The following is an 18,414-nucleotide window of genomic DNA, read 5'->3' on the forward strand; positions in this document are numbered from 1 at the left end:
TTAAAATGCTTTTATTGCTCAAGTGGAAAACATTTATAAATATGTTTTTCTTGAATTCTACTAAATTATTCACAGTCAATTCTTCTGGCTTTGTGGGATCAACAAATATTGGACTTCCTTGGAAGCTTTAAATGAAAATACATTAAATAACATTTTGATTGAATTAAATTAATAGCCAAACAAAGAAAGACCATAGATATACTGTTCTGCAGACAACATCAAGAGGTTCTTGCCCAGGCACAGGTGCACCCCACGGCCACGGACAGGAAGGCGACGTTGTAGCACTTCCTAGTGGCTGAGATATGGAGCACCATGACCTGCTGGTAGATAGGTACAGAGTTCTGCTGGTAGCCCACGGCCTGGCTGCTGTTGGTGGGGTAGACACAGTACATAGAGCTGCAGTTGGCCTCCCAAATGGTCGGAGGAATACGGTTCTTCACTGTAATGGGTCTGGAGATGGAACAGAAAGAGAGCAACACCACGTAGGCAATAAATCAACAACAAATATTTAAACAGTAGAACTTACTAAATACAGTTTTAAGGGATAGTTTTCACAGGCTTTCCTTAGAGCTTGAAATTAACATTTTTAGACAGTCGCATAACTCCTCCCGAGGTCAGAATTTCTGTAAACTATCCCTTTAAGTACAGTATCAAATACTTTAGTGTATGTGTTGCTGTAAACTTACTTCCAGGTCCAGGGGGACAGGGAGCGTGTGTTGATGTTCCCGTTTCCCTCTGATTCCTCTGAAGGAGTCTTGTAGTAGTCTGAAGGAATGGTCAGTGTGTCCTCACACCTCTCCTTCTCCCCTGCCCCCCCTTTGGCCATTGTCAGGCCCAGCAGCATAGACACACAGCACACAACCTGAGGATGGGAAGAGATGGAAATACAAGTAAATATTACAAGTTATGTAACAAATGAATAGTGCTGAAACTTAAGCAGAAACAGACAGGATAATCAAAAACCACGGGACAGAAATGATTCTACTTGCATTTTCATCAATTAAATGAATATATTTGTCCAAATCAGATGTGATGCTGCACTGTACTAATGAATACATGAGGCAAACAAACAAAAAATTATAAGATAAATCAACCAGCACATCAGAAGTACAGTGGGGAGAACAAGTTTGATACACTGCCGATTTTGCAGGTTTTCCTACTTACAAAGCATGTAGAGGTTTGTAATTTTTATCATAGGTACACTTCAACTGTGAGAGACGGAATCTAAAACAGAAATTCAGAAAATCACATTGTATGATTTTTAAATTATTAATTTGCATTTTATTGCATGACATAAGTATTTGATCACCTACCAACCAGTAAGAATTCCGGCTCTCACAGACCTGTTAGTTTTTCTTTAAGAAGCCCTCCTGTTCTCCACTCATTACCTGTATTAACTGCACCTGTTTGAACTCGTTACCTGTATAAAAGACACCTGTCCACACACTCAATCAAACAGACTCCAACCTCTCCACAATGGCCAAGACCAGAGAGCTGTGTAAGGACATCATGGATAAAATTGTAGACCTGCACAAGGCTGGGATGGGCTACAGGACAATAGGCAAGCAGCTGGGTGAGAAGGCAACAACTGTTGGCTCAATTATTAGAAAATGGAAGAAGTTCAAGATGACGGCCAATCACCCTCGGTCTGGAGCTCCATTCAAGATCTCACCTCGTGGGCCATCAATGATCATGAGGAAGGTGAGGGATCAGCCCAGAACTACACGGCAGGACCTGGTCAATGACCTGAAGAGAGCTGGGACCACAGTCTCAAAGAAAATCATTAGTAACACACTACGCCAGTGGTCACCAAACTCCGGCCCGCGGGCCGGATACGGCCCGTCAGCACATTTGGCCCGGCCCTCTGAACAATACCAGAGACCCTATCGAATTTTTTTCCTATTTGGCCTCCAGAAAAAAAATCCTAGGCCCGGCCCTGTCAAAGAGAGAACGGAATAATGGCGAAAAGGTTAGGTAAGAGAAAAATTGATTCAGAATGCAGGGTATTTAACCTGCAGTGGACAAACGATTTTTTTTTGTTCAATGCAAAGAAAAGGCTGTTTGTCTCATCTGTCAAGAGACGGTGGCGGTATTCAAAGAATACAATCTTCGCCGACACTATGAATCCCGTCACAAAGACAAGTACGATAGCTTGCAAGGCCAAATACGAGCAGACAAACTCTCAAAGCTAAAAAGTGGACTACTATCTCAGCAGAATACATTTGTACGCCAAGCTCAGCTGAACCAGGCATCCGTTCGGGCCAGCTTTCGGGTTGCTAAACTGATAGCAAGAAGCGGTAAGCCTTTCACTGACGGAGAGTTTGTTAAGAAATGTATGGATGCTGTCACGTGTTGAAGAAATCGGGAGTAATGTATATGCCCAGCTGCAGCAGAAGACGAAAGAATTTGACTTTTTTTCATTAGCACTGGATGAGAGCACGGACGTGCAAGACACAGCGCAACTGCTCATTTTTATTCGTGGAGTTAGCGCAAACTTTGAGATATGCGAGGAGCTGGCAGCCCTCCAAAGTCTCAAAGGGACTACAACGGGAGAGGATATTTTTGACAAAGTGTGCCAAACCATGGAGAAGTTGGACCTGGACTGGTCAAAGCTAGCTAGCATCACGACTGACGGGGCTCCTAGCATGGTGGGCGAAACTCGCGGTCTAATAGGACGCATGAACCGGGAGTTGGAAAAAAGGGGTCTCACCGCCCCGCTACGAGTCCACTGCCTAATTCACCAGTGTAAGGAATTGCTATTTCGTATGCAAGTGACTAACTTACTGCTAATTACATGGCTACAACTCACAGTAAAGCCTGTGGGGTCCCCCACAGGATAGCTCCCACATTACACACATAATCTCCTTTTTATTTTTAACCGAACACTGCCCGAAGAAGATCCTACGATGATGGACAGACAACTGAGCCAATGGCGGAAGACTACAGACTACAACCAGCTGAACCAATCCGGAGATCCGATCTTCCTAGGGTCAACCTACTTTCTGTGACGTATATAAGGGCTGTGCTGACTGTTTACGCTCTCTGCCTGCCGTTCCACACGAACTAACGGAAGAGCCGTAATTACGTTGTAATACATATTTTCACTCTGAATAAACTGTTTACTTGTCATAAAATTTACCACTTAGTCTGAATCGATCCTTGACCGGCTCACCCATCTACATATCCAATTGCTAACACCAGCAAGCACTGTGCTGCAAAGTGTTGAAGTGGGATTCTGTAATGAAGGTTGTGGTGTCGTGCATAAACTTCATCAGAGCAAAGGGACTTAAACACAGGCAGTTCCAAGAATTCCTGTCTGAACTGGAGTCTACGCACAGAGATGTGCTGTACTACACAGAGGTCCGATGGCTGAGCCGGGGCAGAGTTTTGAGGCGTTTTTACGAGCTGCTACCCGAAATTAACGCATTTCTTCATTTAAAAGACAAAACGGTCCCAGAGCTGATCGACCCAGAATGGAAATGGCACCTCGCATTTTTAACAGACGTGACAGAAATAGTTAACAGTCTTAACTTGCAGCTACAAGGCGAGGGGAAACTCATTTGCGACATGTAATTCACACATAAAAGCATTTGAGGTGAAATTAGCGCTGCTTTTGGAACAAGTGAAAAAGCGCAACTTCGTCCATCTTCCTGCTACCCAAAACCTGTCGACAGAGAACCCAGCTGAAAAGTGCGTGGAAGCACTGGAAATGCTGAAGGCGGAGTTCGGTGTGCGATTCAGTGAACTACATGTTCATGCAAAAGAAATCCGTCTTTTTCAGAACCCCTTTGTTGCCGACATTGATGAAGCCCAGCCTTCATATCAGTTTGAGTTGGCTGAGTTACAGAACTGTGATGTTCTGAAAGACGCATTCAAGCCCAACAGTCTCATTGACTTCTATGCCGCCCTCCCAAACGACACATATCCAAACATCAAAAAACACGCAATGAAAATGTCCACAGTTTTTGGCAGCACGTATATCTGCGAGAAAAGGTTTCTGGCATGAAACTGCTGAAAACCCCGATGAGATCAAGATTGACAGATGAACATTTGCATCAGTGCTTGAGACTGGCTGTAACTAGAATAAACCTGATATTCAACTTCTCACCAGCCAGATGCAGGCCCACAGTTCACACTGATGAACATACATAGGTAAGCTCACTTTTCTGACTTGAATGAGTCATTCTGAGCATAAACAAATATAATCATAATAAAATCTACTGGGATAAAATCCATCTTTACAACCATACTGGTAGTGAAATGTATTGTGCTGTGTAGGTGCTGTATCACTTAGTTCAGTTTCTCAACCTGCTTCTTTTGTGGTTTTCACAGGGAAGTTGATGAGAGAGAGCTGCAAACAGCGGTGTCTACAAGCCTACTGGAACCTACAAAAGGATTATAAGGAAGGAACACAAGAACTTTAAGAGACTGCTCATATGTGTCAGAGAGATTCTGCTCTGACAACTGAGCTGAACTTTTATCTGTTAAGATTGTGCATGGCACGACAGAAAGTAAATGTTCCATGGCTTTTTTTTCTATGAAGAACCCAGAGAGAGTTATTTAGTTATTATTTATTTCCTGTTTTTTCTGTGAAGAACTCAGAGAGGGTTATTTAGTTATTATTTATTTCATTAATAGTGTTATTATTTGTTTCCTGACTTTTTTTCTGTAAAGAACCTGGAAATGGTTATTTGGTTATGTGTGGCTTTCTGGAAAACAATACATTTTTTAAGCTCACCTACGATCGTCACACTTTTTCTGTTACAAACTGACACCGGCCCCCCATCAGAGAAGGGAAAAGTTATGTGGCCCTCACAGGGAAAAGTTTGGGGACCCCTGCACTACGCCGTCATGGATTAAAATCCTGCAGCGCACACAAGGTCCCCCTGCTCAAGCCAGCACATGTCCAGGCCCGTCTGAAGTTGCCAATGACCATCTGGATGATCCAGAGGAGGAATGGGAGAAGGTCATGTGGTCTGATGAGACAAAAATAGAGCTTTTTGGTCTAAACTCCACTCGCCGTGTTTGGAGGAAGAAGAAGGATGAGTACAACCCCAAGAACACCATCCCAACCGTGAAGCATGGAGGTGGAAACATCATTCTTTGGGGATGCTTTTCTGCAAAAGGGACAGGACGACTGCACCGTTTTGAGGGGAGGATGGATGGGGCCATGTATCGCGAGATCTTGGCCAACAACCTCCTTCCCTCAGTAAGAGCATTGAAGATGGGTCATGGCTGGGTCTTCCAGCATGACAACGACCCGAAACACACAGCCAGGGCAACTAAGGAGTGGATCCGTAAGAGGCATCCCAAGGTCCTGGAGTGGCCTAGCCAGTCTCCAGACCTGAAACCAATAGAACATCTTTGGAGGGAGCTGAAAGTCCGTATTGCCCAGCGACAGCCCCGAAACCTGAAGGATCTGGAGAAGGTCTGTATGGAGGAGTGGGCCAAAATCCCTGCTGCAGTGTGTGCAAACCTGGTCAAGAACTACAGGAAATGTATGATCTCTGTAATTGCAAACAAAGGTTTCTGTACCAAATATTAAGTTCTGCTTTTCTGATGTATCAAATACTTATGTCATGCAATAAAATGCTAATTAATTACTTGAAAATCATACAATGTGATTTTCTGGATTTTGGTTTTAGATTCCGTCTCCCACAGTTGAAGTGTACCTATGATACAAATTCCAGACCTCTACATGCTTTGTAAGGAGGAAAACCTGCAAAATCAGAAGTGTATCAAATACTTGTTCTCCCCACTGTATATGGCAACAGAAGTATGGCAAATTAATCAATTGTTACATATGATTTTCAGTATAACAAAAAACCTTATTAGTTGCTTTCTCACACATGCTGTCTGTTTTACTCACCAGGTATTTCGACACATTGTTTTTGAGCTCCATCTCTGATGTCTTCCACATCCTTCTGTCTGCGTGGTGAATTTATATTATTGTCTTGAGTGGAAGAACTGCAAGTACTATTGATTAGAAAAGTGATAAAAATGTGATATTATCTTTGACCTGCATATCGGTGGCAGACCATTGTAAACAACAGGAGATTCTGCAGATATAAGATAGTTGGCCTAATCACCTAATCTACTACCAACGTCTTTGACATATTTGATACACTGCTGATTTAGCAGGTTTTCCTACTTACAAAGCATGTAGAGGTCTGTAATTTGTATCATAGGTACACTTCAACTGTGAGACTAACAGGTCTGTGAGAGCCAGAATTCTTACTGGTTGGTAGGTGATCAAATACTTATGTCATGCAATAAAATGCAAATTAATTACTTAAAAATCATACAATGTGATTTTCTGGATTTTTGTTTTAGATTCCGTCACAGTTGAAGTGTACCTATGATAAAAATTACAAACCTCTACATGCTTTGTAAGTAGGAAAATCTGCAAAATCGGCAGTGTATCGAATACTTGTTCTCCCCACTGTATATATATATATATATTTTTTTGCCATATATATATTTAATTGAGTTAATAAAGCCGCATACAAGCATGGTCTCTTTTTTTGTTTTCTTGAGTAAGGCATCTCCAAAATACAGGTGTTTCAGCCTAGCTCAGTGCATTCTGTAGTGGGGGGGCAAGACAGTAGAAAATATGGAGCGTTGCGCCGTGATTAGCTACGTGTTCTCTCACTCATGGTGACACCACATCACTGCCAAGACTAATAGGCACATGCGCGAGCGTTGCAAAGTACATTTAGAAATCTATGTTATTCAATTATTGCACCCAGACTGCTCGCGCACGTCAACGAGCGTCTGCGTTTGCCAAGGGCTAAAATAGAACTCCTTTCTATTTCTGACGCAGATCGCGCTGTAAGTCCTGCCTCTCCCATCTCATTGATTTAAAGAAGCAGATACCCACGTGCCATCTCCTCATTGGTTATACCCACGTGGGTGATTGAAAGACGAACTGTGTTGCAGGTAAGTGTAGTAATACTATGAACGTTTAGATGCCAATCACCATATAAGTCCAAAGATGAAAAAGCCTGGAAGGAGAAAAGATGACTAGAAACGATTTGGTTGACTGTTTTATGTGTGGATTAATTGTCTGAGTAGAGGACCTTGTGTATTTCAGGTAAAATATTAACTCAATGTTTATATCCCAGAACAAATTAGCTAGCAACAGCAAGCTAGCTAAATAGGACAAATTAGCTAGCAAGTGCAAGCTAACTAGCTAAATTGCCATAAATGTTTCATGCTTTGCGACCTGTTCCCAAATTAATGTAATTGGTTCAGAGTTTGTTTTGATATTTTAACCTGCATGTCGTGATCGCGTTTGGTGTTGGGGGACAAATTAAATGTATGCACGATGGTGCACGATGGTGCAAGCACACAGTCGGTTTGGGTTCCGTGTAAGCGTAGACATCGAAAATTATAGCCCTTGGGTGCTGCCATAGAGTTACATTAGAAGTGCCCATCCAAGAAGGCTCAAGGTCATTGGCCACAGTTAAAATTACATCAAATCCCGTTGTATCGACAGTAGCTTTGATTGGACTGATATGTCAACATCATACTTTTAAAATCTTACCTAGCAGTCATCATCATGAATCAAGTCGACAATCTACTGGCAAATCCTTTTTAATCCTTGTCATATGAAGAGAAATAATGAAGAGAAATTATAGATCAAATGTGTTGGTGCTCATCATCCATTGGACATAAACATTACACAGCAAGGTGGAAATCGCAAGTTCAACAATGAGTGGTTTGGAAGGAATCGGTGATAGTGGCTGTGTGGTCCCAAATCTGGGATTAATGGGCTCTTTTCCAAATTTAAATTATAAACAACTACATTGACATTGGCCATACTGTCAATGAGGCATGATTTGTGCCACACTCAAAACAACTTAACTCGGAACTGCGAAAACTTGACTTCAGTGAGTTCAAGACAACTGGGAAGTTGGAAAATAAACAAGCTCCGACTGGGAAAATACATTTTGAACGGTCATCCAACTCGGACTTGAAATTCCGCCCTTTTTCTAGAGCTACAACCAATGACCTCGTCAAGGTTCGATGTTTATTGTTTTCCAAGTTCAAGTTTTCCAGTTGTTCTGAAAGCACATAAATACAGATAAAGCCTGACTTTGATGACAAAACTTTCCCATGAAGGACCGCCGCGCCACCTTCCTGTTCAAGTGAGAACAGCACCGGAAGGTGAGTCCAAAAATGTATTGTAAGCTACTGCATAAATGATGTAATATGCCAGGAAGGTATGTATACAGTAGCTAAGAAAGTAATACTAAGTGTATGTTGTGTAGTAAGATGTTAGTAGCCCATGTGCCTCTAATAATTTGGTCTATTTACCCCTCTTAATTTTGCCTACTGTTCTGACTTGGTGGTGCACATGTAGCCTATAACCTGTTTTGGAGAAATGTAATCATTGAATATTGTAAGAGCTTTCATTGTCTGCTTATTCCCCTTCTATTTATCCTACGGTTCTGACTTGGTGTACAGGGAGAACATTGTAAGAACGGCCCATGTTCTCAATTCTGTCGCAGTACATTTCAAAATTGCTAAACAAATAGTTATATTGACTATGTCCGTCCTAGCTCGCTCATTAATGTCTTAATCGAAATTACGGATAGCCTCTTAACCGCTTGCCCCACCAAGATTTATATGCTAAAATCGCCACTCTGTAACATCACAGGGTAGGATTAAAAGTAAGAAAAACTGTGATTTTCAAAACTTGTAATGAGTTTCTAGCCAGAGGGAGGGTATTTTCTTGCTCCCCACATCACCGCAGATCTCATAGTGTTTGAAAACGTGGTGTAGAAAATAAAAATGAGGTTGAAAAGTGGTTGAGTTGCCTTTTAAAACTGGATTACTAATTTCCCTCACGGATATTGTGCATCCTGTAAATCAAATAAAATACAATTTTATTGGTCACATGCACATAGTTAGCAGTAATATTTAAAAAGTAACCTAACAGTTCCCCAACAACTACCTAATACACTCAAATCTAAAGGGGTGAATGAGAATATGTACATTTAATTATAAGAATGAGCGATGGCCGAGCGGCATAGGCAAGGTGCAATAGATGGTAAAAAAACAGTATATACAGTACATGTGATATGAGTAATGTAAGACATGTAAACATTATTAAAAGTGGCATTATTTAAAGTGTCATTGTTTAAAGTGCCCAGTGATTGGGTCTCAATGTAGGCAGCAGCCTCTCCGAGTTAGTGATTTCTGTTTAGCAGTCTGATGGCCTTGAGATAGAAGCTGCTTTTAAGTCTCTCGGTCCCAACTTTGATGCACCTGTACTGACCTCAAATTCTGGATGGTAGCGGTGTGAACAGGCAGTGGCTCGGGTGGTTGTTGTCCTTGATGATCTTTTTGGCATTCCTGCGACATCTGGTGCTGTAGGTGTCATGGAGGGCAGGTAGTTTGCCCCCAGTGATGCGTTGTGCAGACCGCACCACCCTCTGGAGAACCTTGCGGTTGACGGCGGTGCAGTTGCCATACAAGGTTGTGATATAGCCCGACAGGATGTTCTCAATTGTGCATCTGTAAAAGTTTGTCAGGGTTTTGGGTGACAAGCCAAATTTCTTCAGCCTCCTGAGGTTGAAGAGGCTCTGTTGGGTGGACCATTTCAGTTTGTCTGTGATGTGTACGCCAAGGAACTTAAAATGTTCCACCTTCTCCACTGCTGTCTCTCCAATGTAGATAGGGGGGTGCTCCCTCTGCTGTTTCCTGAAATCCACGATCATCCCCTTTGTTTTGTTTTGTTGACATTGAGTGAGAGGCTGTTTTCCGGACACCACACACCGAGTGCCCTCACCATCTCCCTGTAGGCCGCTGTATTATCCTCAAAGCAGTATTATCAGAAGGTGTTTAGTTTGTCTGGAAGCGTGACATCGGTGTCTGTGACGTGGCTGGTTTTATTTTTGTCTCATGTCTGAGCCGTTGAATTGCAACTCCACTTTGTCCCTGTACCGGCATTTTGCTTGGTTTATAATCTAGCGAAGGGAATAAAAACTACACTGTTTATATTCAACCACATTCCCAGACCTCTTTCCATGGTTCAATGCAGTGGTTCGCGCTTTCAATTTTGCGTGAATGCCGCCATCCATCCACGATTTCTGGTTAAGGTAGGTTTTAATAGTCAGTGGGTACAACACCTCCAATGCACTTCCTTATAAACTCACTCACCGAGTCAGCGTATAGATCGATGTTGTTCTCTGAGACTGATCGAAACATATCCCAGTCCGCATGATCAAAAAAATCTTGATGCGTGGATTCCTGTTGCTCAGACCAGCGTTTAATGGTTCTTGTCACTGGTACATCCTGTTTCAGTTTCTGCCTATAAGACGGTAGGATCAAGATGGCGTCGTGGTCGGGTTTGCCGAAGGGAGTGTGGGGGAGGGAGGCCTTTGTATGCATCACGTAAATTAGAGGAGCAGTGATTCTTAGAAGGTATGACTAGATTATATTATCTCTTGTGTGGCTCTGTTTGCTTCTCCTAGTGCAATGTTCTTAATTGCTGGTCCTGGGGACCTACAGTTTGTGTATGCTTTAGTTACAGCCCAGGGCCCAGTTTCACGATAGCGATGGAATTTAGGTTTAGGAGTGTTTTAAAGATGCATCTTTCCTACAATGGCCGAAGATGTAACATGCGTTTCCCAAAGCACCACACAGAGATGACAGTTGCTAAGTGCAGCGTTGGAGCATGTCTCGAAACTGATAGGATCGAAAGAAAGTCAGGGCTGATCTCAATTTAAATGTTACCTTAGCATTAGCATTATTTCACAATACTGATTACGGATCAGTTCCTATTACCACCTACAGCTGCAAATATTGAGGGCGCTTATTCTAATGCTTACCTCATAAAATGCACTAAGTCACCATTAGGCTACACATTACACATCATTAAATATATTGAGACAAATTACAGACAGTAGCCTACAAGTAGGAAAATAGAACTCAATTTTATTGAACATGAAATGTATTTCGATAGGACTGAAATAGGCCTATATCCTACTGTATTTATATTTTAACACAGTCATCTCGGTTTTTACTTCATTCATGCTTGTTTTATTTATAGTACATTTTGTTCTGAAGTTATCAGCTGTCACAGAGTGCTGGATAAACCATGTGATTCCATGATTAGCGGAGATCTTCTATGTATAAAGTGACGCGGGAGGGCAAAAAAGCATCTAACGATGCACTGTTCTATGAGTGGTCTGAGGCAGGCAGTAAATTTAAAGGGTTTTCAAGTGAAACATTAAAAGCAATGGTTTTGGGAGATTAAATGATGCTCTTATGAAGTTTCTAACTATGAACTTAGCCTTAAAATGCTTTTGGGGTACTATTGCTGGGCTGGAACGTAAGCCTGCACACACAGCGGTTATAGTACAATGGATGGTCATTCCTGTAGCCAGTTGCATGCATCAATCTTCTTATCTTAATGATCAACAACATAGGTTGAAAAGATTATATCAGATAAGCAACGGTTGTCTGATACTCCTACCTCCTCCTACCCGGTTGTTGTCTAGTCATTCCTGTACACGCTAGGCTATGAACTACACAACAGCTTTGCTATCTATCTCTCCATCTAGACGAAACTCTGTTCTAGATAGATGCCTCCAATGATATGGTTTCCCCATGTGCTCTCTACCACTCAACCACTGCACAACATCACACAGATGAGTGAGAGGCTGACTGCATCCAACCACTGTCCTATTTTAGAACAGGCTGCATCTATCACCACCCACATAAGAGAATGAGAGCGAGAGATGGAGAGAGAGCTCTTACAGGTACTGTACAATACAGTACTTTCCTTTAGGGACTTCACCAACTTCCTGTGTCTTTCCTGCTAGTCCTGCCGCTTCCTGTGATGCCACCTTGTCACCCTTTGTGATTTGGTTCCTTGCGTCCCCTGTTGAGGTCTCTGTCAGAAGGTGTCGAGTTGTCATTCTGAGTCTGCTGCAGTGACTGGTTAGAGTCTTGCGTGTTGCTCAGGGCCTGTACGGCTTGGAAGCGTATCAGCACTTCTGTGACCCTATTTTGTCTGGAGAGAGGATGTGTGCATGTCAATAAATAAAATGCGGCTTATTTATCTGCTACCCATGAGACAACAAAACACAACAAATAAAATAAACATTTTATTTGGAGTGCGGAGTGCAGTAGAGATTGCCTCATCTGTGGATCTGTAGGGGTGGTATGCGAATTAGAGTGGATCTAGGGTGTCTGGGATGATGGTGTTGATGTGAGCCATGACCAGCCTTTCAAAGAATTTCAATGGCTATTTGATGTGAGTGCTACGGGGCGTTAGTCATTTAGTCAAGTTTCCTTGGCTTCTTGGGCACAGGGACTATGGTGGTCTGCTTGAAACATGTAGGTATTACAAACAGGGTCAGGGATAGGTTGAAAATGTCTGTGAAGACACTTGCCAGTTGGTCAGTGAATGATCTGAGTATGCGTCCTGGTATTCCGTCTGGCCCCCGGCCTTGCGAATGTTAACCTGTTTAAAGGTCTTACTCATATAGAGCGAAATCACACAGTAGTCCGGAACAGCTGATTCTCTCATGCATGGTTCAGTGTTGCTTGCCTCGAAGCAAGCATAGAAGGCATTTAGCTTGTCTGGTACAGTAGGCTAATGTCACTGCACAGCTCGCGGCTGGGTTTCCCTTTTGTAATCCACGATAGTTTGCAAGCCCTGACACACCCGTTGATCGTCAGAGCCGAGGTGGTAGGATTGGATCTTAGTACTGTATTGACGCTTTGCCTGTTTGATGGTTCATCGCAGGTTATAGCGACCTTTCTTATAAGAATCCGGATTAGCTTCCCGCTCTTTGAAAGTGGCAGCTCTAGTTTTTAGCTCAGTGATGATGCTCACTGCCCTATCCCATCTGGGCAAGAGGAATACCTTTGTAAGGATGCTGTTCATTGACTATAGCTCAGCCTTCAACACAATAGTACTGTACCCTACAAGCTCATCCTTAAGCTTGGGGCCCTGGGTCTGAACCCCGCCCTGTGCAACTGGGTACTGGACTTCCTGATGGGCCGCCCTCAGGTGGTGAAGGTAGGAAACAACACCTCCACTATGCTGATCCTCAACACAGGGGCCCAACAACGGTGTGTGCTCAGCCCCCTCCTGTAATCCCTGTTCACCCTTGACTGCGTGGCCATGCACACCTCCAACTCAATAATCAAGGTTGCAGATGACACAACAGTAGTAGGCCTGATTATCAACAATGACAAGACAGCCTACAGGCAGGAAGTCAGGGCCCTGGTGGAGTGGTGCCAGGAAAACAACATCTCCCTCAATGTCAACAAAACGAAGGAGCTGATCGTGGACTTCAGGAGACAACAGATAGAGCACGACTCTATTCACATAGACGGGACCACAGTGGAGAAGGTGAAAAGCTTCAAGTTCCTCGGCGTACACATCACTGACAATCTGAAATGGTCCACCCACACAGACAGTATGGTGAAGAAGGCGCAACAGCACCTCTTCAACCTCAGGAGGCTGAAAACATTTGGCTTGGCCCCTAAGACCCTCACAAACCTTTACAGATGTACAATTGAGAGCATCTTATAGGGCTGTATCACCACCTGGTATGGCAACTGCAGTGCCCAACGTATCACCAGGGGCAAGGTGCCTGCCCTCCAGGAAATCTACAGCACCCGATGTCACAGGAAGTCCAAAAATATCATCAAGGGCATCAACCACCCGAGCCAGGGCCTGTTCAGTATCTGGACCATCAGCATTTGTAGGTTCGATTACAGGCTCAAAATGGCCAGAAACAAAGAACTTTCTTCTGAAACTCGTCAGTCTATTCTTGTTCTGAGAAATGAAGGCTATTCCATGCGAGAAATTGCCAAGAAACTGAAAACCTCGTACAACCACTGTCACACCCTGATCCGTTTCACCTGTCCTTGTTATTGTCTCCACCCCCTCCAGGTGTCGCTTGTTATCCCTGGTGTATATATCCCTGTGATTCCTGTCTCTCTGTGCCAGTTCCTAGTGTATGTTTAAAGTCAACCAGTGTGTTTTTCCAGTGCCTTTTTCTATTCTATTTTCCCGGTTTTGACCCTTGCCTGTTTTCTGGACTCTGTACCCGCCTGCCTGACCATTCTGCCTGCCCTGACCTCGAGCCTGCCTGCCACTCTGTACCTCCTGGACTCTGTACCCGCCTGCCTAACCATTCTGCCTGCCCTGACCTCGAGCCTGCCTGCCACTCTGTACCTGCTGGACTCTGTACCCGCCTGCCTAACCATTCTGCCTGCCCTGACCTCGAGCCTGCCTGCCTGCCACGCTGTACCTCCTGGACTCTGAACTTTTGCCTGTCCACGACCATTCTCTTGCCTACACCTTTTGGATGTAATAAATATCAAAGACTCAAACCATCTGCCTCCCGTGTCTGCATCTGGGTCTCGCCTTGTGCCCTTATAACCACGTCTCTGAGAAACATAGGATATTACAGTTTTTCAGGTCCCTTTGATATGATATTCTTGAAGAACGCTCATTCAGTTTGTTTTCCAGTAACTGCACATTTGCCAACAGCACGAAGGTCAACGGCGTCTATTTGTTTGATGACATAGTCTCGGCAGGATGCCATTTCACCTGCCTCTATTTTTTTGCCGATACTTCCTCTTTCATGTCCCGGGCATTAGGGCCTGGTCTGTAGTAAGCAGAACATCCAGAGCTGCCAAATTGTTGAAGTAGAAATTCTCATCCAAATTGAGGTTAGTGATTGCTGTCTGAAGTCCAGAAGCTGTTTTCTGTTATAGGAAATGATGGCAGAGACATTGTGTACAAAAAACGTTAACATCAGCTTAAAGAAAACACACAATAGCGGAATTGGTCAGGAGCCTGTAAGATGGCTGCTATCCACTTAGAGAAGTCAGGAAAGGAAAGAGATATGTGTGACTTGTTCTCAGCTATTGATTGACCAGTGTAAGCCACAGATAAACAGGTTTTAAATCCATATAATTGATATAAAATGCAATAGTTCAAAAATATGTTTTACAATTGTTTTTGGGGTCAGGTGACATGTTCCCCTGTGGTTCCTAGATATTACTTAGCCCACACTGGTAGGTTTAGTGGAGGAAGAAGAAGCAACTTCAGAGATTCCTGGATGTTTAGAAACCCCCATGTAGCTTAACCCTGGGCCTGACGTCCATATTTCCTCTGACGGTGGTGTCATAGATTGTCGCACTGTGTTGACATAACAAGTAGAAAGTCCTAGAAGGTCTGAGCCACATAAAACACAGGCAAGCCTTTCTGGTGTACCTGAACTGTCACTCCAAGATCTCTCGCTTTCCATTACTTGATGTATCGCAAACTGAATATCAAACCAAATTTTTTCTTGTAACTGATTCAAACCAATGTGTCTGGCCTGAACTCAGTCCTTTGTTGTGACCAAAGGGGAACTAGTTATGTCCGGGCCCACTATTTGGGACACACTGTGTTAGGGTTCAGCTCTGTACAGTGAAATTAATCATCCAAAACGCATCTAGATATTATCTAGCATGAATATTTGGGAATCTACCCTTGCCGTTTTGTGAATGCCAATTGATAGCAAAATATAACTACATTGTCTTGATATCATGTTGAACACAATCCGGGAGTGCAAAACCAAAAGCAATGTGAAATGGAAGGATGGAAACTCACTGTGCGGTCCTTCTGAATCTCTGCTTTCGGTTACATAGTGATCGGCATGACAATCCAGGTCAGGGGCTGCTTTTATTATGTTCTGAGTGTTGACGCGTGTTGACGCGTGGGAGTATCAAGAGCGAGGATTCATTAGTCATATATGTATATACTGAACTGTACTCTATACTATTCTACTGTATCTTAGTCACTTAATAATGTTTCCATATCTTGCATTAATCATATATGTATATACTGAACTGTACTCTATACTATTCTACAGTAATGTTTACATATCTGGGATTATTCATCTCATGTGTGTACTATTCCACTATATCTCATTCACTTAATAATGTTACATATCTGGCATTGCTCATCTCATATGTATATACTGTTTTCTAGACTATTCTACTGTATCTGTCTGTTCCGCTGTGATAGTACTCGTTCATATGTATATAGTCTTAATTCATTCCTACTTTGTGTGTATTGTGTGTATTGGGTATATGTTGTGTAATTTGTTAGATATTACTTGTTAGATACTACTGCACTGTCGGACCTAGAAGCATGTCGCTACACCCGCAATAACATCTGCTAATCACGTGTATGTGACTAATAAAATCCACTACATTTTTATTTGTCATGTGTCAAATACAACAGTTACCGTGAAATGTTTACTTACAAGCCCTAGCAAGGTAGCAATGTAGCATTTTTAAAAAGTAAATATGGAAATTTGCTGAATAAATAAAGGAAAAATAGTAACACAATAAAATAACGAGGCTTAATACAAGGGGTAACTGTACCGAGTCAATGTGCAGGGGTACGGGCTAGTCGAGGGTAATTCTTACTGTACATGTTACAATACCTCAATCAAAAGTTTGGACACACCTGCTCATTCAAGGGTTTTAATTTAATTCTACATTGTAGAATAATAGGGAAGACATCACAACTATAACAAAAAACACATGGAATATTTTAAGCAAAACTGTGTTAAACAAATCAAAATATATTTGAGATTCTTCAAAGTAGCAACCATTTGCCTTGCCAGCTTTGCACACTCTTGACATTCTCTTAACCAGCTTCATGAGGTAGTCACCTGGAATGCATTTCAATTAACAGGTGTACCTTCTTAAAAGTTAATTTGTTGAATTTATTTTCTTCGTAATTCGTTCTTATACCAAATATGGCTACATAAGATAGCCCTATTTGGTAGAAGACTAAGTCCATATTATGGCAAGAACAGCTCAAATAAGCAAAGAGAAACGACAGTCCATCATTACTTTAAGACAGGATGGTCAGTCAATCCGGAAGATTTCAAGAATTTAGAAAGTTTCTTCAAGGGACCAGGAGACTGAAAAACAGCTTCAAGGCCATCAGACTGTTAAACAGCAATTCAAAACTCATTTGAGGCTGCTGCTTACATTGAGACCAAATCACTGGCCAATTGAATAAATGGGTCACTTGTCACTTTATACAATGCACTCTAAATAATGTCATTTTAATAATGTTTACCTATCTTACATTACTCATATCATATGTACAGTTGAAGTCTGAAGTTTACATACAGTTTTTCACAATTCCTGACGTTTAATCCTAGTAAAAATTCCCTGTCTTAGGTCAGTTAGGATCACCACATTATTTTAAGAATGTGAAATGTCAGAATAATAGTGGAGAGAATAATTTATTTGAACTTTTATTTCTTTCATCACATTCCCAGTGGGTCATAAGTTTACATGCACTCAATTAGTATTTGGTAGCATTGCCTTTAAATTGTTAACTTGGGTCAAAGCTTTCGGGTAGCCTTCCAAAAGCTTTCCACAATAAGTTGGGTGAATTTTGGCCCATTCCTCCTGACAGAGCTGGTGGAACTGAGTCAGGTTTGTAGGCCTCTTTGCTCGCACATGCTTTTTGAGTTCTGCCAACAGATTTTCTATAGGATTGAGGTCAGGGCTTTGTGATGGCCACTCCATTATCTTGATGTTGTCCTTAAGCCATTTTGCCGCGACTTTGAAAGTATGCTTGGGGTCACTGTCCATTTGGAAGACCCATTTGCGACCAAGCTTTAACTTCCTGACTGATGTCTTGGGATGTTGCTTCAATATATCCACATAATTTTCGTACCTCTTGATGCCATCTATTTTGTGAAGTGCACCAGTCCCTCCTGCAGCAAAGCACCCCCACAACATGATTCTGCCACCCCCGTGCCTCACGGTTGTGATGGTGTTCTTCGGCTTGCAAGCTGCCCCCTTTTTCCTCCAAACATAACGATGGTCATTATGGCCAAACAGTTCTATTTTTGTCATTATGGCCAAACAGACCAGAGGACATTTCTCCAAAAAGTATAATATTTTTCAACATGTGCAGTTGCAACCGTAGTCTGGCTTTTATGGCGGTTTTGGAACAGGGGTTTCTTCCTTGCTGAGTGGCCTTTCAGGTTATATCGATATAGGACTCGTTTTACTGTGGATATAAATACTTTTGTACCTGTTTCCTCCAGCATCTTCACAAGGTCCTTTGCTGTTGTTCTGGGATTGATTAGCATTTTTCGCACCAAAGTACTTTCATCTCTCGGAGACCGAAGACGTCTCCTTCCTGAGCGGTATGATGGCTGCTTGGTCCCATGGTGTTTATACTTGCGTACTATTGTTTGTGCAGATGAACGTGGTACCTTCAGGCGTTTGTAAATTGCTCCCAAGGATGAACCAGACTTGTGGAGGTCTACAATTTTTTTTCTGAGGTCTGGGCTGATTTCTTCTATGTTTTCCCATGATGTCATTCAAAGAGGCACTGAGAATTAAGGTAGG

General features: G+C 42.5%; 1 protein-coding gene across 1 annotated transcript; it reads right to left on the minus strand.

The window, feature by feature from the left end:
- LOC115139008 (interleukin-17A-like) lies at window positions 1–15,699 on the minus strand. Its single transcript, XM_029676180.1, has 4 exons — window positions 15,635–15,699; window positions 5,870–5,976; window positions 687–862; window positions 1–450 (listed from the first exon to the last, which is right to left on the minus strand). Exons 2-4 carry the CDS (start codon window positions 5,918–5,920, stop codon window positions 219–221), a joined length of 459 nt encoding a protein of 152 aa, XP_029532040.1. The 5' UTR covers window positions 5,921–5,976; window positions 15,635–15,699; the 3' UTR covers window positions 1–218.
- Between the last annotated feature and the right edge of the window lie 2,715 nt (window positions 15,700–18,414).

Source organism: Oncorhynchus nerka, linkage group LG12, assembly GCF_034236695.1.
Source record: "Oncorhynchus nerka isolate Pitt River linkage group LG12, Oner_Uvic_2.0, whole genome shotgun sequence".
Lineage (NCBI taxonomy): Eukaryota > Metazoa > Chordata > Actinopteri > Salmoniformes > Salmonidae > Oncorhynchus > Oncorhynchus nerka.